This window comes from Alosa pseudoharengus, unplaced genomic scaffold, assembly GCF_046254945.1.
Source record: "Alosa pseudoharengus isolate Yale_2024_CS ecotype anadromous, Long Island Sound unplaced genomic scaffold, YU_APseudo_1.1 YU_APseudo_1.1_scf_12, whole genome shotgun sequence".
In the NCBI taxonomy this organism is placed as follows: Eukaryota; Metazoa; Chordata; class Actinopteri; order Clupeiformes; family Clupeidae; genus Alosa; species Alosa pseudoharengus.
The window spans coordinates 37,542,556-37,567,778 of record NW_027468587.1 but is presented as its reverse complement, the minus strand read 5'-3'; the positions used below and the strand labels follow the sequence as shown (position 1 = coordinate 37,567,778).

The 25,223-nt window shown below is 38.8% G+C and overlaps 1 protein-coding gene across 1 annotated transcript in view; it reads right to left on the bottom strand.

The window, feature by feature from the left end:
- Positions 1-387: 387 nt before the first annotated feature.
- Positions 388-25,223, bottom strand: part of msh5 (mutS homolog 5) — a 129,844-nt gene continuing 105,008 nt past the window's right edge. Inside the window, exons 17-24 of the mRNA XM_076281318.1 lie at positions 23,718-23,904; positions 23,466-23,592; positions 23,130-23,279; positions 22,885-22,959; positions 5,167-5,313; positions 4,159-4,296; positions 1,560-1,633; positions 388-493 (exon numbers count right to left, since the gene is read on the bottom strand). Of these exons, the coding sequence (XP_076137433.1) occupies positions 388-493; positions 1,560-1,633; positions 4,159-4,296; positions 5,167-5,313; positions 22,885-22,959; positions 23,130-23,279; positions 23,466-23,592; positions 23,718-23,904 (1,004 nt within the window). The remainder of the gene's footprint in view (positions 494-1,559; positions 1,634-4,158; positions 4,297-5,166; positions 5,314-22,884; positions 22,960-23,129; positions 23,280-23,465; positions 23,593-23,717; positions 23,905-25,223) is intronic.

Here is a 25,223-nt window from a genome sequence, read left to right as displayed (position 1 = left end):
AAACATTAAAAAACACAGGCTAACTATATCACAGATTCACTGTTACAGTATACAATGAAATGGAAAAAGAAGTCTAGCTTCCCAAGGTTATACAGTAAGCAAGATGTACAGTAAGTTAGATGTGAAAAACACCAATATCAAGTATTATTTTCATTTAATTTCTTCAACCAAATTACTGCAAATTAACTGCAGCCTTGGGATGCCAACAAACAACAAAAGCTATATATAACTTTAGATGATGGATAAAAAAAATAAAATCAACTTGCAATGCTACTGAGTGAATATTCATAGGACAATTTAGAGAATAAAAACACTGCATATGAACACATGAAGATTTTCAAATGTATTATAAGTAAAAACAAAAAAAGATTCTGTTAAATATCATCCTTAATATTCAGAGACAGGTAACACCACTTCCTTCATGTAGTGCTGTAAGTCAAGTGAAGGATCTTCCAGGTCCAGGCTGAGGAACTTCTCCACCATACTGTGACATCTTCAAAACAGAATACAGCATCAACATCTTCAACTTAATAACAGCATTTCAATACACATATCTGCACAAACTGTCCTATTTTATGATTAGTGTTAGGCATAATATCATCAGGGATGCAAACTCATCACAGGTGAAAGGATGTGGAGGGATCGGAGACTGAATCAGGACATCCCTAAAACATCTCAACTTTATCAAAACTATATGACCGAAGAAATATGACCACAAAAATATGACCGCTGCCAAGTCCTGCACATTCTCTCCGTAAAAATAAATCACGCTTGTCAATTTGTCTCCATCTCATACTCCATCCCCTAATTTTGTGTATGTAAATGAGTGTGTGTTTGTTTTTGTGTATTTGTGTGCTTCTGTGTGTGTGTGTGTGGGGGTTCACTTGTGAGTGTGTGTGTGGCGGTAATGGTGTGTGTGTGTGTTTATGTGTGTGTGTGTGTGTGTATGTGTGTATGTGTGTGCGTAAGTGTTTATGTGTGTGTGTGTGTGCGTGCGTTTATGTGTGTGCGTGCGTTTATGTGTGTGCGCGTGCGTTTATGTGTGCGAGTGTGTGTGTGTGTGCGTAGCTGATATGGCCTCCCATGAACAGAATTCCATGAAACTTGCCATGCATTCAGAGGGTGTCCTAATGATTCTACACTTCAATTTTTTGCAGTTTCGAACCTGTCAGCCACAGATACCTGCAATTACAATGCCTCATTTTTACCTTTTTTATTTTTAACTAGGTGGCGCTATACCTCAAATGAGTGGATATAGGATGTGTTGACATGGCCAACATACCAAAAATAATTTGGTCATCCTAGGCCCTACGGTTCTTGAGATATTCACAGAAAACTGTGTCCGGCCTACCCTCCTTTCGGAGGGCCCAGTGCGGCGGGTGGGCGATGGATCAAAATGAAAAACAATGGTTCTGTGTCATCCTTGTGGGGCTAAATCGGGAAAACCTCCCTCCCCCACCTACAGCATTTTCATTTAGTAAAAATGTGCATCCCTGAACAATAGCAGGCCTAACTGAGAACAGATCTGTATATTTCAAGGTTTTTATCCTGTCTCTTACTTGATATTATGCTGATCATTGGTAGGCCGGTCGATGCGTTTGATGGTCTTCCCTGTTCTATAGAGCTCTGATACCTGTGTATACAATATAACATTATTTCTATTCTATTTTATTTCTACACAAATTTTGAAGTAGTGGGCACAAAGTGTTTTACAAAGTGAAATGATCAAAACAATCAAAAAGAAATAGAATGGTAGCTAAGCAATATGTAAGTTATTCATAACATGCAATAAATGTGGAGGGCGCTGTATATAAATGTTTTTAAATGGGACAGCAAATCTAAAGCGGTGGGGGCGGTGGTAGTGTAGTGGCTAATGAGCTGGGCTAGCGTGCAGTAGCCTGAAAGTTGTCGGTTCAATTCCCGGCTTCCACTGTTGTGCCCTTGAGCAAGGCACTTAACCCCAAGTTGCTCCGGGGACAATGTGATCCCTTGTAATATAGCTGACATAATATGTAAGTCACTTTGGTCAAGAAGTGTCTGCTAAATGTAATGTAATGTAATGTAATGTAATGTAAAGCAGGAGGACCGATGAAGCCCAGCTGAGGGTATGGATTTTCACTTATTAAAGTTACAAAACTTCTTTAAAGATGGTAGCATTTAGTGTGCCATATTGCATTAAATGATATACCATAGAGTGCTACACTGCATCGTCCATGATAGTAATAGGTATGTTAAGGTAATTGGGGGCCAAGCAGCGAAGCTGCAAAGGCACCCATTGTGTTTCTACATGTTCTTATTATTACGTTTCCGTCACTGGAGTCTATTAGCAGCCCATAGAACCGTCTGGTAAAAAGTTGGGAAATTTGGCAAACTGATTGGGGACAGTCCAATGATTAATTTCACCAAGTTTCATGTCGGCATCTCGAGCGCTCTAGCACCACCAACTGGTCAAAGTTGGACATGCGTTCACACACGTAAGTTTTGACCATACCTGCTAACACTCCCGTTTTTCTCGGGTTTCTTCCATATTTCAAGGTCATCTCCCATCGCCCTCCCGTTTTGTTATTTCTCCTGGAAAACTCCTGGAATTTGCATGACCATCAAACTTCTTTTTAAAATTATGGATCCATTCATTTTTTGTTAGTCTGACATTTCCCAGGTTGCCAAATTGTGTATGACATACACCCTGCACATAGCCTACACAATGATATACGTTGAATTTCAACCCTTTTGTAATAAAACCTCCCAAATAAGAAAGCGGGTGCACACTGTGCAGCCACTGAGTCTCGCAAGAAAGCGGGCTAGTTGAATAGCTTAGTTCGTGAAATTGTTAGAGAATCAATGTTGTGATTATTCACATTATCACATTATAACTGTTATTGAGTGTGTAACTGTTATGTTGTTGATACACAGTAGGCAAATTGTGTCCTCGGAACATAATCAGACAGCAGATTAAGAGTTTTGGACGTAGGCTGCAGGCAATAAGTGGATACATAACAGGCATGCGTATCTTTTTCGTTAAGGTAAAAGCAATGACCGAAATGCAGTGTTTCAAGGAGTGTATGAAACATGCTAAATATGCAAACACTGATTCTGATATATATATATATATATATAGATATATATCTTGGGGGTATATAATTTGCCTAGATATAACCCCACCCCTCTTGTTGCATCTCCTTGTGGAGAGCCAGGGCTCACACCCATGTGGGGCTTAACTGGGTCATCAGCTGGGGACCACCAGTCACTGACATTTCGCTCCTTTAACACCAGTTCGTCTCCTGGTGGCGGGGCTATGTCCATCTCCTGCTGATGTCCTAGGTGTTGTCCAGCCCCAACTCCTACATTTCCTCCGCTAATTTAGATACACCTATGTTGTGGGTGGTTGCGTTTCTTTAGAAGTCCGCTGTCTTGGTTTGTATAGAAATGGATATTAAGTGACACATACACGCAAGACTGTGGAAATACGGGACCGGTGGAAATAGGGGGAGTTCCGATAGTTTTTTAAAAAGTGGCATTTTCAGCCATTTCTAGGGCGTGTCTATCCATAATTGAAGAGGCATACAGTATCTCAGGAATAAAATAAGATATCAGGTTGAAATTGTCAAATGATCGTCAGAAGGCATGGGGCAATGTTTTGACAAAAAAAAAAAAAAAAGGCCAAAAACAATACTTGAAATGGTCAAGGATGTCTAAGAAGATGTGGGAACCTTAGCCTACTTACGTGGAATAGTGTAGCATTTGACAATGGTCAGGATTAGTTTTACTTCAAATAGTGTTTGTGTTTACATAGTCTCACGACTGTATGCTAAAAAAATATAAAGACAAGTGTTGAATGTACTATTGCTGTGTCATCATTCATAAGGTTAATGCAAAAAAAGATATATGACGTGTGCTTGGTTCTACTTAAAATCCTTTGGGGTTGAATTTTGTATTGTCCAAAATAAAGATATTTGTTGACCATTAATCATGGAAACTGAGAGACCGCAGTGATTCACCAAAGCTGACAGAAACAGGACATAACTGATTTAGGATGTCAGCCATAAGTCCGGTATAAACTCTAGGATTCTGACTATAGGTTTTATATATGGAGAGAATGAAGTGAAGGATACAGGGGGATTGTGTATCAAGATCAGATGGAATGCATCTGTACTGTACCTCAATTCCTCTGTGCACAAGCTCTGTAGGGACACCAGCAAGCTTTGCAATGTTCGCTGCATAGCTGGACTGGCAGATACCCTCTTTCAGCTGGTAAAGAAATACCAAGTCTTCTCCATCGATGGCAGTCTCAAAGGTCTGCATGTATACACACAAAAAAAACTAAATATAAAGTGCAACCTGGTGATGTAGCTGATGATGTTAACGATAAAGTATGATGTTGTATCAAATGAAGATCTGATACGTCTGACTGCTCACCGCTTTCTATCTAACGTTACCGATCAGCTGACATTGAGGCTACTCCTTAATAGTCCAGACTCTCCAACTTTATTATCTGTCTCCTTTCTTAAGATCATACCAATCAGTGTGACTGAGACATATGTACCAGCTTGAAAGATATGATGTTCATAATGATAATGAGTGCCAGATGCTGGTGTAGACTGATGTACCTAAATTAGTTTTAGAGTAGAAAAACGATGTATTTGCCATTTATGTGTGATGAACATCACAACACCCATCATTGTTTACTTTGTGACTTCACAATCATGTTTTTAAATCTGTCTTACCACAAATAGGCTATGTGATAAATTGTGATACATTTACAATGAAATTAAAGGTGTTCTGTGTAGTTTTTTAGTATAAAATATTCAAAAATGTTCCAAAACAGTAACAGACTGGGAAGAAGAAACTGTTACGCTGTAATGTCAAAAACACATGCTCTTTGTTGCCCAGATATCCACTACCTTACAAATCAGCAAACCAGTTTTGGGTCAGCTCTCTTGTAATATCACATAGGGCAGTGTATCAATGTGTCAATGGAAGAGTTTATGTGCCTGCATTCGAGACAACTTGCATCCCACAGAATTACACTATACTATGCTCCTTTCATAGTTTGTAATTAATATATTGTAATTAATATTTGTTTTAATTGCTTGAAAACCCTAATAATAAGTATTTTTGAAAAACAACAACATTGCAAAAATGAACATACACATAAACCATACTAACCAGTAGGGAGAGCAGTGGGGAGGAGGGCAGCAGGTCAAGCTGCAGCAGGCTGTGAAAGTTGGTGGCTAGGAGCACATGTGGGCACTGATCTGCTGATCTATTGAGCCAGTCACTGATACATGCTGCAAGCAAAGATAAGCCATCCACCTTGGGGTGGGCGATATGGACAAAAAATTATAATAATAATTAGTCGATATCCTTTAAAAATGTGTTTTTAAAAGTCTGAGTTACTTTACAGCTTATTATTTATGAATAGCATCATTACAATAATAACCAATAACCTGTGTTTTTTTAACCAAATCAACCAATGCATTGTCACATGTCTATGACACATTTCCAATTCTGCCCCCATTTGTATGGCAATGGCATAGTGAAGACAGATAACAGTTTCCCAACACAAAGTCTGAAGCTGAAGTTCCTTTCAAACCTGCGTTAGCTTATGGCTAATGCATATGGGAAATCCCATAGATGGTCAAAGTCAAAAGTCAAAGTCTGCTTTATTGTCAATTTCTTCACATGCATGCCAAGACATACAAAGAGATCGAAATTACGCTTCCCATTATCCCACGGTGGAGACAAGACATATTTTACCAATTAAGTCCACAGACCAACATAACATTCAGTAAACAATAAAAAGTAAATAAGAAGGCACATACAATAAAGAAATAAGAGCAGCAAAATTGGGTTGAAATTGGGCAATTGTGCATAGACAGTCAATATAAGAGTGCAAAAGTCAAGTGAAGTTCAGTCCATTTACAAGATAGATAGATAGATAGATACTTTATTGATCCCCAAGGGGAAATTCAAGGGTCTCAGTATCATACAGACATCACACACAACATGCACTTACAGCAGAAATGGTAAACATAAGTATAAGTATAAACATATAACTAAACTCCACTGTACAATAAAGACAGTAGAAGATAAGAAAGATAAGAAAACTAACAAAACTAAATACTAAATACACTATATAAATTAAATTAAGAAAGTCCAATGTGCTTGAGGGTAATCAAGCATAAGACGCTTGTAGTGACAGGGCCAGGACTGGTAAGGTGCTAAAGGGAGTGAGTGTCATGGTGAAGGTGCAAACAGTAGTCCAACCATAGTCCTTAGTTATGTGTGCATGGCAAGGTGCTCAAGAGAGTGAGTGTCATGGTGAAGGTGCAAAAAGTAGTCCAACATTAGTTCAACAGTGCAAGAGTAAGGTCTAGAGACCAGCATAAATAATATGGACAAATAGGAGAGTAAAGTATAATGTAGACAAGGTAAAATAAAAAACCATTTCAGTGCAAGAACAGGTTGAGGTAGTAGGGGTTATAGCCATTCATTCATTCAGTATTGTAGCAGAAGCCTGACCACAGCCATTGATCATGTGTGCTAATATAGCATGAAAAACAGTGTAGCAGTTAAACAGTAGTAAAAACATTAGGCTGTGTACATTAGTAAAACAGTAGTAAAGCAGTAGTGGGCAGTCAGTACTCAAACATGGAGAGGGTGGAGAGGCAGACAGACTAAGCAGAGAAGTATATCTCTCATCTTCCCTTTAGTGAGGCATTGAACAGTTCAATGGCCCTAGGAACAAATTACTTCCTCAGCCTTTCAGTTGTGCATGGCAGTGAGCGAAGTCTCCAGCTGATCAAGCTCTTTTGGTTTTTGATAGTGCTGTAGAGTGGATGACATTCATTGTCCAAGATGTTGATCAGTTTGTTTAGGGTCCTTTTGTCAGATATTGAAGTGATGCACTCCAGTTCAGCTCCCACTACAGAGCCAGCCTTCCTTACCAGCCTGTCAAGTCGCCCAGCATCCTTCTTCTTTGTGCTTCCTCCCCAGCATACCACTGCATAGAAGAGGGCGCTGGCCACAACAGACTGATAGAACATCCTGAGGAGCTTGCTGCACACATTGAAGGACCACAGCCTCCTCAGGAAGTACAGCCTGCTCTGTACTTTCTTGTAGAGTGCATCAGTGTTGGCTGACCAGTCCAGTTTATTGTCCAGGTGGACACCCAGATACTTGTAGGTGCTTACCACCTCCACATTGACCCCATCAATGGAAACTGGTAGTAGAGCGGGCTTAGACCTGAGGAAATCCACCACCATCTCCTTGGTCTTTGAAGTGTTTAGTTGAAGGTGATTGAGTTTGCACCACTGCACAAAGTCCTCCACCAGGCTCCTGTACTCCTCCTCTTGCTCGTCCCTGATACACCCCACAATTGCAGTATCATCAGAAAACTTCTGCATGTGGCATGACTCGGTGTTGTAGCAGAAGTCAGATGTGTACAGGGTGAACAGGACTGGAGAGAGCACAGTTCCCTGTGGCGCTCCGGTGCTGCTGATCACAGTGTCAGAGAGGCAGTTCTTCAGTCTGACGAACTGTGGTCGCTCGGTCAGGTAATCTGTAATCCAGGTTACCAGGTGAGCGTCCATACCCATCTGCAAGCTTGTCTCCCAGTCTGAGGGGTTGGATGGTGCTAAAAGCACTTGAGAAATCAAAGAACATGATTCTCACAGCACTTTTCCCCTTGTCTAGGTGAGAATGTGTCCTGTGTAAAAGATAAGTGATGGCATCGTCCACGCCCACTTTCTCCTGGTATGCAAACTGTAACGGGTCTAGTGCATGGCGTACCTGGGGTCTGAGCATACCTAAGACCAGTCGCTCCATTGTTTTTATCACGTGATGTTAGAGCGACAGGCCTGAAGTCATTACGCTCACTGAAGTCTGATGGCTGTTGACTGAGGTCGTTGTCACCTCGTTGTTCGTGGTCGCCATGTGGGGGAGGGGTGCAATATCCAGTGATGGTGGGGGTGAGTGTTGCACTGGTAATGAGGTGGGGTGGGGACTGGGGGATGGGCAATCGAACCTGTTGTAAAAGTGGTTCAGCTGGTTCGCCCTGTCCAGGTCTCCCTCCACAGAGCTGCTGCTCTTCTTAAGGCCAGTGATAGATTTCATACAGTCCCACACCTCCTTCATGTTGTTATCTTGCAGCTTCTGTTCCATCTTCCTTCTGTAGTCCTCCTTAGCCTCTTTCAGCTTATTCTTGAGTTCCCCCTGTACTCGCCTCAACTCTGCCATGTCCCCCTCCTTAAACGCCATCTTTTTCCTATTGAGAAGGGTCTTGACATTACTGGTTATCCAAGGCTTGTTATTTGGATAGCAGCGTACAGTCCTTGTGGGAACAACAATGTCAGAAGATCAGATAGTCAGTAATGCAATGTGTGACCTCCTCTCCATTCAGTAGCACACTCCAGTCAGTGGACTCAAAGCAGTCTCTCAAAGCCTCATCCGCTTCCGGTGTCCACTTCCTGAAGGTGCGCGTGGCAACTGGTAGCCTCTGAACTTTTGGCTTGTACATTGGCTGAAGATGAATGAGGTTATGGTCCGACTTCCCCAGTGGGGGAAGGGGGGTGGCACTGTAAGCATCCCTCACGTTTGCATACATGAGATCTATTGTCCTGTTTTTCCTAGTTGGGCAGTCAACAAACTGGTAAAAGTTTGTGAGGGTGGAATCCAGTGTAATTTGGTTGAAGTCACCAGAGATCGCAAAGAAGGCATCACTGTGCTGAGTTTGGAGCCTAGCGACTGTAGAGTGAATGACGTCACACGCTGTGTCTGGGAGGGCTTGAGGCGGAACGTAGACACAGACAACAATGGCGTGCGAGAACTCCCTCGGCATGTAGTATGGTCGTAGACTGACCGCTAGTAACTCCACATCCTTACAGCATACAGTCTCCTTCACTGTAACATCCGGGATTGCACCATCTATTGTTTATGTATAGCACCAGTCCGCCTCCCTTCTTTACATACAGTGTATACGGAAAGTATTCACAGCGCTTCACTTTTTCCACATTTTGTTATGTTTCAGACTCATCTTAAAATGGATTCAATTCATTTTTTCTCATTAATCTACACGCAATACCCCAACACTCCACAAAAGATATAAACTGGTGCTTGGAGTGTTTTGTAAATGTATAAAAAATAAAAGACTTAAATATTCTTTCTGCACCTCCTGATTTAGTCAAGTAGTCAAGTCAGTTTCATTTTTAAAGCGCATTTCACATGCACAGAGTGCAACCCAAAGAGCTCCACACAAGACATTAACACATAAGTCAAAAGATGCCAGACAGAGCAGCGTAGTCGCCAGCGTACCAGCGACACCAAGACATAGACAAACAAATGTACAAAATAACAAATGACACACAAGACAAAAAGATGCAGGACGGAGCGGTGTAATCGCCAGCGTACCCGAGACACCTAGACATACAAGACAGACAACAAACAAAAAACTAGAGAATGTAATTCCAGGGAATTACGAGTACATGAAAATGCAAAAATGGCTGCTGAATGAAATATTGTTGAATATTGTCTAAAATATAATCTAAGTAAAAAGATGGAGGTCAGATAGAGAAAAAAGCTGGAGGGGAGTCATAATTGATGACAACTGACAGTTGGAATGGCCGAACAGTTAAATAGTTGAGTAGTTTAAATAGTTAAATTATTTTATAGCAAATTATTGTATTGAGGACTTATTTTGAAGTTGAAGTTGAGGACAGAGGAAACAGTTGGTGGGAGTTGTAGTTGATGACGACTGACAGTTGGAATGGCTGAACAGTTAAATAGTTGGACAGTGAAAATGGTTAGGTTATTTAATAGGATATTATTGTACTGAGTACTTTTATTTTGAAACAGTTGTAGGCAGAGGAAACAGTTGGCAGAAGTCATAGTTGATGGCAACTGACAGTTTGAAAGGCTGAACAGTTAAATAGTTGGATAGTTAAAATGGTTAAATTATTTAAAATGGAATTATTGTAGTGAGGAGTTTTATTTTGAAACAGTTGTGGTCAGAGGAAACAGTTGACGGGAGTCAAAGTTGATGACAACTGACTGTTGCTAGAGTAGTTATGGTGGTTGCTAGGCTGTTGCTAGGGTACTTGAAGTCGTTGCTAGGTTGTTGCTAAGGTGTCCATGGTGGCTACTATCAGAAATAAAGGAGTTACTACAGTGGTTTGCTAGTATAATCATCTTGGTTGCTATGGAAACAGTTGAACAGTTAAATAGTTGGATAGTTTAAATGGTTAAATTATTTAATAGGGAATTATTGTAGTGGAGACTTTTATTTTGAAACAGTTGTGGGCAGAGGAAACAGTTGAACAGGATCTGTAGTCTTAAGAGAGCCAGATTGTATGCTTAAAGCCTGAGACAGACAGTTGCTGGAGGTGGCCGGAACCATATGGCTCTGGCCGGAACACTTGGCATAGGATTCCAAGTGCCCTATTGTGATGCCATAAATGGCAATGTTAAGTCTATGGGGAAATTTTTAATAGTTTTTAATTAATAGTTCAAAAAGTATAAAAGTTACAAATATGAAAAATACATTCCACACCTGTCCTAAGTAAGACCTACGTAACACAGTTTGAATTAAGTTTCTACATTAAACAGTTGAAGCCGCATTAAACGCGGAAAAAGCGTTAGAAGAAGAAGAATAACTAGAAAAGCATTTCCTGAAGGAAATACAGTGCATGAAAATGCAAAAATATGATGTAAAATATCATACAGACTAAAAACAAACTATATTGGTTGCTAAGTAGATGAGGTTTAATATAGTTGGAATGACTGAACAGTTAAATAGGTGGATACTTTAAATGGTTAAATTATAGGTAGTTGACGATAACTGACAGTTGGAATGGCTCTAATGTTTGCTAGCAGTTATGCTAACTATGTCAACAAAGATAATAATGTTAACCAAGTTACTATGCTAACTAGCATGCTAACAATGTTAAAATGCTAACTAAGCTAACCATGTGACTTAGTTAACCTAGCTAATCATTTTTAGTAGTTATGCTAACTATGCTAACTAGCATGCTAACATGCTAACAATGTTAACCATGTGACTTAGCTAACGTAGCTAATCATTTTTCATAGTTATGCTAACTATGCTAACTAGCATGCTAACTATGTTAACCATGTGACTTAGTTAATGTAGCTAATTATTTTTAGCAGTTGTGCTAACTAGCATGCTAACAATGCTAACATGTTAACTATGCTAACCATGTTACTTAGCTAACCTAGCTAATAATTTTAGCAGTTATGCTAACTATGCTAACTAGCATGTTAACATGCTAACTATGCTAACCATGTTACTTAGCTAACTTAGCTAATCATTTTAGTAGTTATGCTAACTATGCTAACTAACATGCTAACAATGTTAACTATGCTAACCGTGTGACTTAGCTAACCTAGATAATCATTTTTAGCAGTTATGCTAACTATGCTAACTAACATGCTAACATGCTAACTATGTTAGCCATGTGACTTAGCTAACCTAGATAATCATTTTTTAGTAGTTATGCTAACTATGCTAACTAGCATGCTAACTATGCTAACCATGCTACTTAGCTAACTTAGCTAATCATTTTCTAACTTAGCTAATCATTTTTAGCAGTTTTGCTACAGTGGGTAGGAGTCATAGTTGATGACAAGTAACAGTTACAATGGCTGACCAGTTAAAAAGTTCAGTAGTTTAAAGGGTTAAATTGTTTAACAGTGAAATATTGTAGTGAGGACTTTTTTGAAACAGTTTTTGGCAGAGGAAGCAGTTGAACAGGATGTGTAGTCTTAATAGGGCCAGTTTGTATGCTTAAAGCCTGAGACTGGCAGTTGATCCAGGTGGCCTGAACACCTGCCATAGGATTCTAATTGCTTAACGGCCGTATTGTGATGTCATAATCATAATGTTAAGTCTATGGGGAAATTTTGAGTAGTTTTTAATTAATAGTTTAAAAAGTATAAAAGTTATAAAGCTGAAAATACATAGCACCCATGTCCTAAGTAAGACCTACGCAACACAGTTTGAATGAAGTTTCTACGTTAAACGGTTGAAGCTGCATTAAATGCGTTAGAAGAAGAAGAAGAAGCAGAAGAAAAAGCCTTGGAAGAACAGTACAGTGCATTTTCATGCACTGTAATAAGAAGAAATCGGATAACAGTAGATTGCATTTTCATGCACTCTAATAACAAATAATAAAATAAATAAATACATTTTTTTTAAAAAGAGGAAAGTCTGTGTTAACTTAGTCCAACTGGTTGAAAAATGTCCAAGGGAAATGATAATGGCACACAGCTGTGTCTTCAGACCAACCCGGAGGATTTAACGTTAATGTTAGGCCTAAAAGACTGCAGTCTGGAGATCACTGGAAGTATAACAGTCTGAAGTCGTGGGGGGTTTTGCAGATCAGCAACTCGGTGGACTTTTGACATATTAGTGGATGTATGGGGTTTCAATGTGTTATTTTGAGTGTTTTTTCCCCTAATTTAAATACTCAATAATGTCAATTTGCACATTGTTAAAACAACAATCACAATATAATTGTAAACGATATATATATCGCCCACCCCTACATCCACCTGCACACAATACAGTTCCTTTTCTATTTGTATTCCATTATTGAGCAATGCCGTAATTACCAGGGATGGCTAGAGAAGTCAAAGGAGGCAACGCCTCCTCGTAAATGTAATGATGACATTAAAAACACAATTCAGTATTTGTTTCTCCATGTATTCATTCAAAGAAAAGGTTGTAATTTCTTTCTGTTCTCGCAGCATTTGCTTCCTGTGTCTTAAAGTAATAACTGACGTTGTGTTACTGTGTGAGATCTACCCTGCCAGTAATGGAGGCAAATAACATGGAGAAAATGCCTTTCCGGCCTTTAAAATAAAAAAATAAATACTTTATTCATCCCGAAGGAAATTTGAGACTGTTACAACAGCACTGCCCTGTGCATGTAAACAAACACAAACATAGTAAAATAAAGTAAAATAATAATAATAATGATAAAGTAATTTCTCATCAGTCATCAGCCACATTACTGCTGCAAAGAAGTGAAGAGTTGTAAAAAAATAAAAGATATGGATCACTACAATCCCAAACTCTCTGCGGACCAGGTCGTGGGTTGGTCTGTACAAAAGGGATCCTCCCATCAAATCACTTCCTCTCCCCCTCAGTGGCCACCGTCTTGCCTGTCACATCTAGCCACTCCCGTGGAGCGTCTCCCTCACCACAGCCAGTGAAGTCGCCGGCCACTCCTCCTTCCTCATCTCCCTCCTCGTCCTCCCCTGAACCACACACAACCCTCTCCAACTCCTCCTCTCCAAATCCGAAGAACTCTTCATTGCTGTCACTTTCCCAGTTAAAATGAAAACTCTCCTCCATGGTTGTAAATTGACGGTACCACAATCGCAAACTCTCTCTGGGTGCTAGCTAGTTAGCTTTGAGCCCTGGTAAGATTTGAGTAGCTTCTAGATGAATTGGCAAGGAGATAAATAACCAGATGTACATTTGCATATATACATTATGTTTATTTGGAGTTTTTTGGGGGGGTCTGTGCACTAGATATAGGCCTAGACAAACTTCCATGTTTGTCTTACGGTGGGTGAATGAATTGCACCTAAAGATGAGTAAACGTAAGAAATACAATGTTTTAAGCTTCTTAAAACTGTGGGCAGCCTTAAGAAGCACTGCTGTGTCCCAGCCTGCTCGGTTTCAAGTCAAGTTCTTGAATTTCCCCTTGGGGATCAATAAAGTATCTATCTATCTATCTATCTATCTAATATTTAAACGCGATTTCACCTTTTTCCTAAAAACCAGCCTATGTGCACAGGAGCTGCACAAAATAAGGAGGGCCGGATTTTCGGTATGCCTACACGTTTTAGTACAACTAACCTAAACAACAAAACAGTTGACAATGAGAGTTTGGGCCCTATCATGACATTCTAGTGCATCGTCACTCGTCAAAAGTCTATTCAAATTTAGTAGGATGTCCAGTTCACATTGGGAGGGTTTTCGTCCTCAAAAGTGGAGCGCATGGCGTAACAAGGTGTTCCTAGGTCTTTTAATCAGTCATATGGGTGTGTTTGGGGCGTAACATCATTTTAAACCAATTAGAATGACATCTTTCATTCCCTTTAACGGCGCAACGCGCGATATGTCAAATAAATGCATCGGTATTTTGGCATTCAACGGCGCATTTGAAGGAGGCTGCTTGCGAGACCGTATGGAATAGTCATTCTTAAACCATGCTTTACTAAAACTTAGCATAGCCTTCACGCATTTGCACTCGTCTATTATTTGAACTCATTGGCAAAGTGAAACTAACTTCACCAAGGAGTCAGTCAACGACAAGACAGTTATATGCAGTTACTTTCACTATTGACTGACAATGGGTTACCATCGAAAACATAGGCTGGAAAAAGCAACACTTACCCTAATGTTGCTCAAATGACTGAATAAAACAACATTTATCCTGCAGAGGAGTTGCTTATATCTCGTGACAGTGCGTCTTCAGCTGTGCTCCATACGTGTCTCTCGCCTCTCCCCTAATCACTTTTAACCGTCATTACCAATTTGCAAATGATGGTGAATAACTACTCATCATGAGATGTACAGTATTTCGTAATATCTTTATTCTAATTATGTTTACCATTGTAATCGTTCAATTTGTAATGCTTTGCATGGACGTGCGCTGGTGTGCGTTCATGAATGATAGAAGGATGGTGCGTGCACCTGCCAATATGACTGTTGACATGCGCTCTTAAAATAGCATATGAACAACTCGCCATTGACTTCTGACCAGGTTTAGGTGGTGTATGATAGCGATTTTTAGACAACGCGCCAGGGCCCGCCCTAGGTTGTTAATTGCCACACCCCTGGGCGCAATGCTTAAAAAATAAAGGTGCAAAATACCGAATTCAACTTCGCGCGACTGTACGCCATGCGCTGGTGCCCCAAAATATAGCCCTTTGTCTCTATCTAGTGCACAGAGCCAATAGCCCTAGGTAACAAAGATATAGATAGCAATGTTAGCTAGGTTTAGACAGCAAATTGTGTTCGTGTGTCTGTGTCTTTTTTAAAGTAAACAAGATAGATTGTTTACATTTATATTTCATACACATTTTACTGAAACACAGATTATTGTGATGTTATTTTTAGGGCTGTCAATCGATTAAAAAATTAATCAAATTAATTACATACTCTGTGATTAATTAATCTAAATTAATTGCATATATAATTTTTGCTGAGAAAGTATTTTAAATATTTAAATTCAAATGAATCATTGAATAATAAGCATTAGTGACATTAAAGTTCAAAAACTATTTTATTATTATTTTCACTGTTCAAATAATGGTCATAATAATCTATGATATGACCTAATATGCTGAGGAAATAAATTCAAAAGTGCTTCGGGAAGAAGTTTTTTTCACATACAAGGCATTTCAGGCCACAGATATAACCTAGGGGACACAATGAAAATAAATGAAAACTCCCCTCAATGTCAACACTATTTCTTTCCATTGATGTGCGACTTTAGAGTTGACAAACTCCGGTGATATGCAAATTCCTTGCTGCAGATATTGCAGGCCTTTTTTTTAATCAACACTTTATTTTTGTCAACACCATCAGGCAGTTTTTTAAAAGTAAATGTTCCAATCAATGATCTAGGCAGCACATTTTCTTCTCTCTCCTTCATTTTACAGTAATGGTTACTAACTAGAACGGCTCGGGGTCAAAGGTCATACGGAACCGATTAATCTGCGTTATTTTTTTTAATCAGTTATTTCTTCTCAAATTAATTAATCGAAATTAATCAGTTATTTTAACAGCCCTAGTTATTTTATGTCACAGCACTACATAACTTACTATGTCATCATTGCACACTACAGTAATTGTAGTGTGCCGTAATTAATTAGCATTGTGGTTTACAGTTTAGCAGGAGGTCAGCCTCAGGAAAAGAAGCTATTCTTGATCTCTTTTTCTTTTCTCTACTTGTCTATGTGGTTGCATCAGGTGCATTGGATGCAGCTCACACGAGGATACAGAAACTTTAGGTGCTGGTGTTGTCATATGAGTATTTTCACTTCCCTGCTCTTCTACATGCATACACACACCCATACAAGTTGTTAGTAATAATCACTGAATCCAAAATTAAGAAAATAGATAGAGAAATATGTCACACACACACACATGCTGATGAACAGAATAATTGTAAAATAACTGTTACAAATTGAACAAGACATGCACGCATGCACGCACACACACACATACATACTATTGAAGAAAAACGTCGATAAATGTGGAATAATAAAACATATCTAATTTGTCTTTCAGAACTTTAATGAAGGACTTGTCTCACCAAATCCTCTCCTCTCCATGGAAATGTCTTGACTTGGTTAAGGTGCCAACCAAGTTAAGGTTTCCCCCCAACAAACTTGATGTGAGGTGCCTCAGTGATGCTGGTGAAGTCTAGGCATTTCACCTGCATCAGTCCAAAGGGGGGCACCTGCAAATGATCGACCACCTGACCATCTAGGCTTGCACCCAGATGGATCACAACAAAGCCGCAGGGGGAGACCTTGACCTGCCAGAGATCCACGTAGTAGTGATGGCGAATTGAAGCTTTCTGAACCAGTGAAGCTTTCAATCCAATTGTATCGAAAAAAGGTTCAGTACTCGAAGCTTAAGAACTCTATGAGGACCTTTGCTGGTGAAAGTTAAGGATAGCATTGTGTCACGAAGTGTTTAAGACATTAGCCATGAATGTCTGAGTCGAAGATGAATAAATGTTGAGCATGAATTAATGGATAAATAAATAATGTCATAAATAGGCCTAACTAAGTCTATTTTGTACCCTGCATGAATACAAATGTAATTGCCTTCTCTACAAAAACAATAAAGGTAGTATTTTGGCTGTGAACCATGTCTTGTATGACTGTGGTTTGGCGTGCTCATGACAGCATGTATGTACACGGGTTCGTGTAAACACATTCTACAAAAAAACGGTCTCGTGTAAATGCAGTTTTATTTGCAAACGTAGATGGCCAGATATTTGTTTAGGAAAATACCCTGCTTCGTGTAAACATAGTCTGAGAGACCATTTAAAGGCCTTTGCAGGTGTTTTGAGTTAATTAGCTGATTAGAGTGTGCACCAGGTGTCTTCAATATTTCCTTCTATAACCTTTTGACAATATTCTAATTTTCTGATATACTGAATTTGGGGTTTTCATTAGTTGTCAGTTATAATCATCAAAATTAAAAGAAAACACTTGAAATATATCAGTCTGTGTGGAATTAATGTATACATTATATCTTAAACGTGTTAATTACCAACCATTTCGTTCGAAAATTCTTAAAACAACAATGTTTTTTAATACTTCAAAATAACATTTGCTAAATGAACCTTACATTTTTCAGTAGCCATAGGTGTGTAGATTGAACAAAATCTAGTTTGCTTCTTACCGGGGCTTTTACTGCCTGAAATATCCGATTTTGTTTACCACACAAGTTTAGTGCTGGGCTGGTGGGTGCATATTCCCAACCTTCTCACGGCACATTAACGGTTAGCCCGGGAATTCTCGTCGCAATTCAAAATTCCACTGGAGCTCCAAGCGGATTTTACCGGCCTTACAAAACTGTTTACAGCTCTTCGAGTCACGGTAAAATGTAATTTTTGGTACATAGCTAATTTAGATAAACTTGTGTTTAAACTTGCTTCTTCCTTCTTCTTTCTTTACGCTTCTCTCATCCTCTCAAAGGAACTCTGGATCTCATTCATAGTGACCGCTGGGTCCTTGGTTACCTGTCTGACCAAGGCCCTTCGTTCTCGATTATTCAGTTTGATTCCTTGGCAGGTGTAATAGAAAGAAACAAAATTCCAGTGAATGTTTCACATCTTATCAAAGACTGGTGGCTGAGTGACTTTTTTGCCTTAAAAATAAAGCCAAGACACATCCGTGAATTTAGGATTTTAACCGCAGGCTGTGAAGTTAAATGCTAGTCTCTTTTACGGAGGAAAGCCATGCTAAAACAAAACTCTGTAATCACGAATTCGATCGTGTTGGTATGAATATGTGTTGTAGTATGTCAAGTCAGTTTTATTTGTATAGCGTATTTAACATGCACAGAGTGCAACCCAAAGTGCTCCACACAAGACATTGACACATGACAAAAGATGCCTGACGGATATGAAAGGTCAAAGTAACAAAAATTAAATAAAAAGTAAATTACAAAGTAAAATGTCATGTAAGTCAAATCACCAAGTATCAAATTTAAATCTATCAACAGTCATTAAATGTAATCTAATTTGAAGTTCAAATTAATTCAACTTCTTATTCAATTGATTTAACGTAACGTAAGTGCTCCACACACAAGACATTGACATATGACAAAAGATGCCTGACGGATATGAAAGGTCAAAGTAACAAAAATTAAATAAAAAGTAAATTACAAAGTAAAATGTCATGTAAGTCAAATCACCAAGTATCAAATTTAAATCTATCAACGGTCATTAAATGTAATCTAATTTGAAGTTTAAATCAATGTAATTTGAACTTTGAATTACGTTAAACTTACGTTACGTTAAATCAATTGAATAAGAAGTTGAATTAATTTGAAGTCATACATTACATTTACATTTCCCTGTTGTTTTCATTTTGAACGCTACGTTTATACGATGACGATGAAAAGAGAAGACGCAGAAGTGGCGTATCGTCTTCATTTTTTTATTCTCGTTTAGATGAGCATTCTCAGGGGGAAATCTTTGTTTATACGAAGACGCAAGAGTATGTGATATTCGATTGGATATGGGTGGTTGACATGACATGGCCTTTTTTTGGTCCAATGTGTCAAAGATAGGTAAATTATAAAAAAATATATCAAAAACTATGGTGATATTGTTCAGAAAATGCTGTTTTATATGAGCATACAGAGCATTCATGGGATTAATCTTCCATTTTTTCACAATTTTCAGCCAAACCAGAAAAAGCTCATATGGCGTGACTGTCCCAGTCACATTTCACAAATTTTGATTTTGAATAAAAACAAGAAAATGAATTCATTTTCTGTTTATTCAATCATATATTGATAACCCAGATGCCTACTTGTGAGTCTGCTTGACTAAAAGTTCAGGCATAATATTGTGAAGCCACCCTTAACTAAAACACTTTGTCCCAGAAATGGATATCATATGGTGTGACGCCATATTACTTTTTTTAAACGGGCAATTGTTTGGAGACCTTTGGGGAGTAGGGGTCCTCCTTCTTTCAGGAGGAAGAACAACACCTCAGAAGGACACTGAAAGTTACAAGGTGAGTTTTCTCTCTTCATGTTTTCAAAAAAATCAAGTATATCCGGCACTCCTGCTTCAGTTCCCTGCTTCAGTCTTCTGGTGTGACGCATTTTACGCAAAAATGCCCAAATAAAATTACTTTTCAGTCAATATTACCTTTAAAACTATATTGTCATATTGCAGTTAGCATGTTTTTAGGATGTTAGCATAAAAGCACATTGCTTAATGTCATGCTAAGTACATGAAACCTCATATGGTGTGACCCCATATCATATAGTGTGACCGGGTTTTCTCGTCACACCATATGATTTATTTGTCACACTGTATGATAGAAACTGCATTTTCCTGCATAAATAATGTTTTTTCATACATATGTTTAACTCATAATTACACTTAATTATGAGTTAATCATGTTAAATCATATTTAACATGATTTAACATTCATTATTTAACATGTGCAACTATTGCATGTATTGCGAATCACACACACATAAAACACAGAAATCACCCCCACACACACTCACTCACTCATTCTACAGCCTTGGATACAAAAGATACATATTTGACATTCTAAATATCAATAGTAGTCTGAGAAAATAAATTCTGGTGTTAAAGAAAACAGTAATATTAATGTTGTCTTTAGCACTATAAGTAATTGCAACAATTTAATCTGATTATAATGCAGGACAACTTTTTTAATTATCTGAATAAATTGTTGAATTTGTCTTTTAACAGATATAAAGACAATAAACTCAAAGGGGAACTACAAACATTCAGATTGAAGCCCACCATTGAGAAGAGAAAAACTCAGGGAACCCAATAGCTATACAATATTTGGTGGCATTCTGTTTTGCATAGTTGTGATTTCTAAAAGTGAATCTTTACATGATATACCTGTCTTAAACTGTCTTTTGTTGCTTGTGAAATACATATAATACACATTTTTTGTATTAACAGATTGTTTTGTGGTGTTATTTATCATATGGCGTGACACCATATCATTTGGTGTGACATCAAGAAATTATGAAAATAAAAAGGCTTTTGGGGTCTATATCATACAAATCTCAATGGAACAGATAGAAAATAGGGTCAGCAAAAGTCACAAGTATTTTCTTTCTTTTAGATCAAGGTAAGTCAAAATGAATATGACGTTTATTGAAAGATTGAGGACATATGCCTTACTCTGTGTATTGATGAAGAAATATACTGTAAAATGTAATACATTTGCACAAGGAAATGCTAGATCTTGATGAAGTAATGATAGAAGATTATAATACATTGCTCACATTAAAAACAAAATACCCCATTATAATTTTACAAACAATAACTTTCATGTCACACCATATGACAATTTTAGTCACTACCACAACTAATTAGTGAATAAATATGAATTTCAACACAAAATCTAAAAGACCATACATATTTTTGGGAATGGAAGGGTCAGTACAACAGGACTAAGTGATTTCCATGCCTAATATCTGAATTTTTTTCAAAAACTTTTTTTTGGCCTAAAACCACCCATATGCATTCCAGACCGCTGGGTGGTGGTGTGATAGAACCTCGGTATGTCCGCGAGCATGCGCGTAAATGTCATTTCCTGTTTCCCATGTCAACACAACAACCATGGCGGCTCTGAAGAAAAACTTCGTCGGGACTGACGAGGAGGTCGAACTACTCCTCTATTCAACGCTGACATACGAAACTAATAAGCTGCATCAAGGAGTCGATTGGGAGTCATGCCAAACAGAGCCAAATATTCGGACATTAGAGCAGTTTGAAGATCTGTGGGATCGATATAGTCAGACATGTTGGTTTACTTTTACAGGCTCGTGCATGGGTGTGACATAATATATAGGGTTCGGCATCACGTGCAGACATTATAATTTGACAGTTTAGCCGTTTAGACGGAGACACAACCCGGGTCGTCTTCAAAACTCTACACTCTGGAAGGAGTCTTCAGATTTTTGCGTCTTCAAGCCCCGATGGCGGCGTCGCCGTGTAAACGAAAGGCACTTATGATAAAATATTCATAATTTTGCGTGCCCCACCATTTAATTTGCTTTTAAAACGCTTTTACTTTGGACTTTGGTGTTTAGGTTGTACTGTCACCTGTCAATCATGCTCTGTCCCCCGCCTCCACTGAATCTGAGTCGATTTATCAGGTCTTTCGTAATAGTTTCCCGGTTTCCCCCCCACTTCATCACCATCACCAGAGCCTTCGTCTTCGTCTTCGTCGAGCCTACTAGCAGAGCTAAAAAGTATGTCAACACTAAAATTCACCTGATTTTGCAAAAACACAGCGATATGATGTCAATTTACTTACCTCATGTAGTTCAGCTCCTGCCTCAGACTCAGACGAAGGCTCTGGTGATGGTGATGAAGTGGGGGGGAAAACGGGAAACTATTACGAAAGACCTGATAAATCGACTCAGATTCAGTGGAGGGGGGGCGGGGGACAGAGCATGATTGACAGGTGGCAGTACAACCTAAACACCAAAGTCCAAAGTAAAAGCGTTCAAATTAAATGGTGGCGCACGGAATTGCATGAGGCTGAAATATTAAGTCTCATTCAAAATGAAAACAACAGGGAAATGTAAATGTAATGTATGACAAATTATGACAAATTAATTCAACTACTTATTCAATTGATTTCAAGTTTAACGTAATTCAAAATACATTGATTTAAACTTCAAATTAGATTGCATTTAATGACTGTTGATAGATTTAAATTTGATACTTGGTGATTTGACTTACATGACATTTTACTTTGTCATTTAATTTTATTTAATTTTTGTTACTTTGACCTTTCATAGACGGAGCAGCGTACTCTGCAATAACATGCACCGAGTAACAAAAAGGGAGTCTTTTTCTGTTAAAGGAGCCACACTACTTTTACAAGGACACAAGGATACTTTCATGACAAGATATTCTATTCTGTTGACTCAGAAACATTTTCAGCACATTTGAAAAATACAGCGATAATACCGACAACCGTGATCATTTTTGTCACTATAATCGTTAAATTCTAGTCTAGTTGAGAAGCACACCATTACACCCCCCCACCCACACACACACACACACACCATTACACCATAACAACACACACACACACACACACTTATATGAGTTACAAGAGTAGGGGATGGAGTAGGAGGTAGAGACAAATTGACAAGCGTGATTTATTTTGGCGGAGAAATGTGCAGGACTGAGCGGCAGCCGTACTGCTATGCGGTAGATCTAGTTTAATACAACATCATAACGTCTTAACAATTTGAGTCAATGTCAAATACATATCTATGAATTCTATGTTAGTATTTGGTATGGCCCTTTTTTGCTTTAAATGATAATATGCACTCAAGATCCATGTTTGTGCAAAACCTGATGACTCATGATATTGTAGCATGATTTGACAATGTTTTAAAGAGCTTCTTCCTAAGTGAAGGACTATTTGTCTTTCTCATTCTTCAAATGAACAATACATTCAAATGAAAAATGCTGCATTATGAAATTCATCCACAGCATCATCACCAATAGCATAGCATCATCTGTCGCCTGTGAAGCCATGGTAGCATTTCAGTTACAGTACATACAATTTGTTTCTCACCGTATTCGTCCCTTTGCCAAATTCATCAATGAGGACCAGAGAGTTTCCTGTACTTCCTTTCAGGGCGCATGCCATCTAAAGAAAAAGAGTGAAAAAAAAACCCCATTTCATTGCTTTTTTTGAAATTGCAAATCTTACAATAAATACACAGTTTCCACTTATCAATGATGTTTGTTTTTGTTTGTGTGCAGGAGATAAGTATAAGTGAAACAGAAATGGTTAAAAAGTAAGAGAATATTGCTTACCTGATTGAGATCAATCATGAAAGTGCTGAGGCCTACAGATACAGATTCACGGCTTTGCATACGTGTGAAAATGCCATCCACCAGACCAATCTCTGCCTCTTTAGCTGGAACATCTGATCCAATCAGAGCCATGAATACAATGAGGCCCACCTACATCACACAAAATGGTTTTACTTGGAAGATGTTCTACTAGTGGGCAAGAACACAACTACAAACCAGGGTACACTCAAACAGGTTTGGATCAATATTAAAAATAAAATCTATCATAGAATCAGTACAAACTGTGGTTTGAAAATGATGATTTGATTATAAATGACAACCAAGGTGTGTATATGCCTGTTTGAGGTAGATACTCTTGCCAGATGAATTGGGCCCAGTCAGTACTTTCACCTTTCCCTCAGTGTCAGAGCTCACTAGCGGATTAGACACAAACACTGGGCAGCACAATTCCAACAAAGGGTGTCTGAGCAAAAAAATAAAAAAAGAAGAAATATTATTTTTACCCCATTTATGAGTGCTACAGCTAATATAGTGAATGTGGTGTACATGTCAAGAGGTACTTTATTTGATGTCCATGTGTATGCTGACCTGGACTGGCTGAGTCTGATAGAACTGTGCGGCATGACTGTGGGGCAGCTGTAACTGTACTCCTGAGAAGCCAGGGCCATAGCTATCAGGCAATCCAACTCAGCACACAGAGACAGCACCTTATAAAGGCAGCTACTGCGCTGCAGCACTACATTCTGGAGCTGAGTCATCACTGATGTTTCTAGATCTGTCAACACAGAACTGTAGCTAACTCTCCAAACCACCAAATATTACAGTTACAAACAGAAAATCCAACACTTGAGCATCTAATGTGAGCAAATGCATACAGTGTGTGCTTCACCTCACTGTGTGCTCTGTGTGTTCACTAATTCACGGATGGGATAAATGCACAGACCAAATTCCTTGTATACGCAAGTATACTTGGCCTACAAATCTGATTTATGTATACAGGCAGTTTTCAGACCCTTTCAAGTTCTTAATATGTTTATGTTTCAGACTTCATATAGAGCAGTGCTTTTTTGGGGGGGCTTTTTATGCCTTTTAATGCAACAGGACAGTAGAGAGTGACAGGAAGTGAGTGGGAGAGAGAGTCGGGGTGGGATCCCGAAGGGACCACGGGGCGGGAATCGAACCCGGGTCGCCGGCGTACGGTGCACGTGCCCCAGCCAGTTGCGCCACGGCAGGGGCCTAGAGCAGTGCTTTTTGACTGGGCTTTTGTTTTTTGTTTCTATCTTGTCAAGTCAGCAGGCACGTTCTATCGAATCAGAGTTGCGCAGATCTGGCTAAACGTAAGCCATGGAATTTTCTTCCTACAGATACAGGTCTTGTTATAACCTCTCCACAGATATAGCCAAAGCCAAACCGAAGTATCCCGAGGTCTTTATGTGGTCGGATAGAGAGTCCAGAATGAATTTCATCAAGCCAGTACCTTTCCGGAAATGTTGCCATCTTTGCTGCCATCTTCAGGGGAAAGTCCGTAGGAGTCGATTGCTGAGTGTGGAGTAACACGCTCTGGATATTCACAATTTCGTCGCCGTTTAAAAAAAAAAAAAAAAAAAACATAGTCCAGTCCATACAACTTTATTTCAATTTCGAGAGAAATACTGGACTATGTTTAAAAAAAAAAAAAAAAACGGCGACGAAATTGTGAATTTCCAGAGATGGCAACATTTCCGGAAAGGTACTGGCTTGATGAAATTCATTCTGGACTCTCTATCCGACCACATAAAGACCTCGGGATACTTCGGTTTGGCTTTAGGGACCCTCTACTCACTACCACGTAAGTGTAATGTTGTTTGGAACTGTAGAAGAGGTATAAAAATAGCGTTTTGTAGCAGCGAAATGACATGCCCGCGTCACTTCCAGGCTAACGAGTTTTGACTAAAAACGGTAACATCGAACTTTCTCAAAACACATCCGAATGACATGATTTGGATGTCAACTCAACGTATGTACTCCCAATCATCCGTAAATTGATCTAAAGTGCATTTTACTCCGGATAATTCCTTTAAATAGGGAAAACCCTGTTATAATCACCCTCGTTGC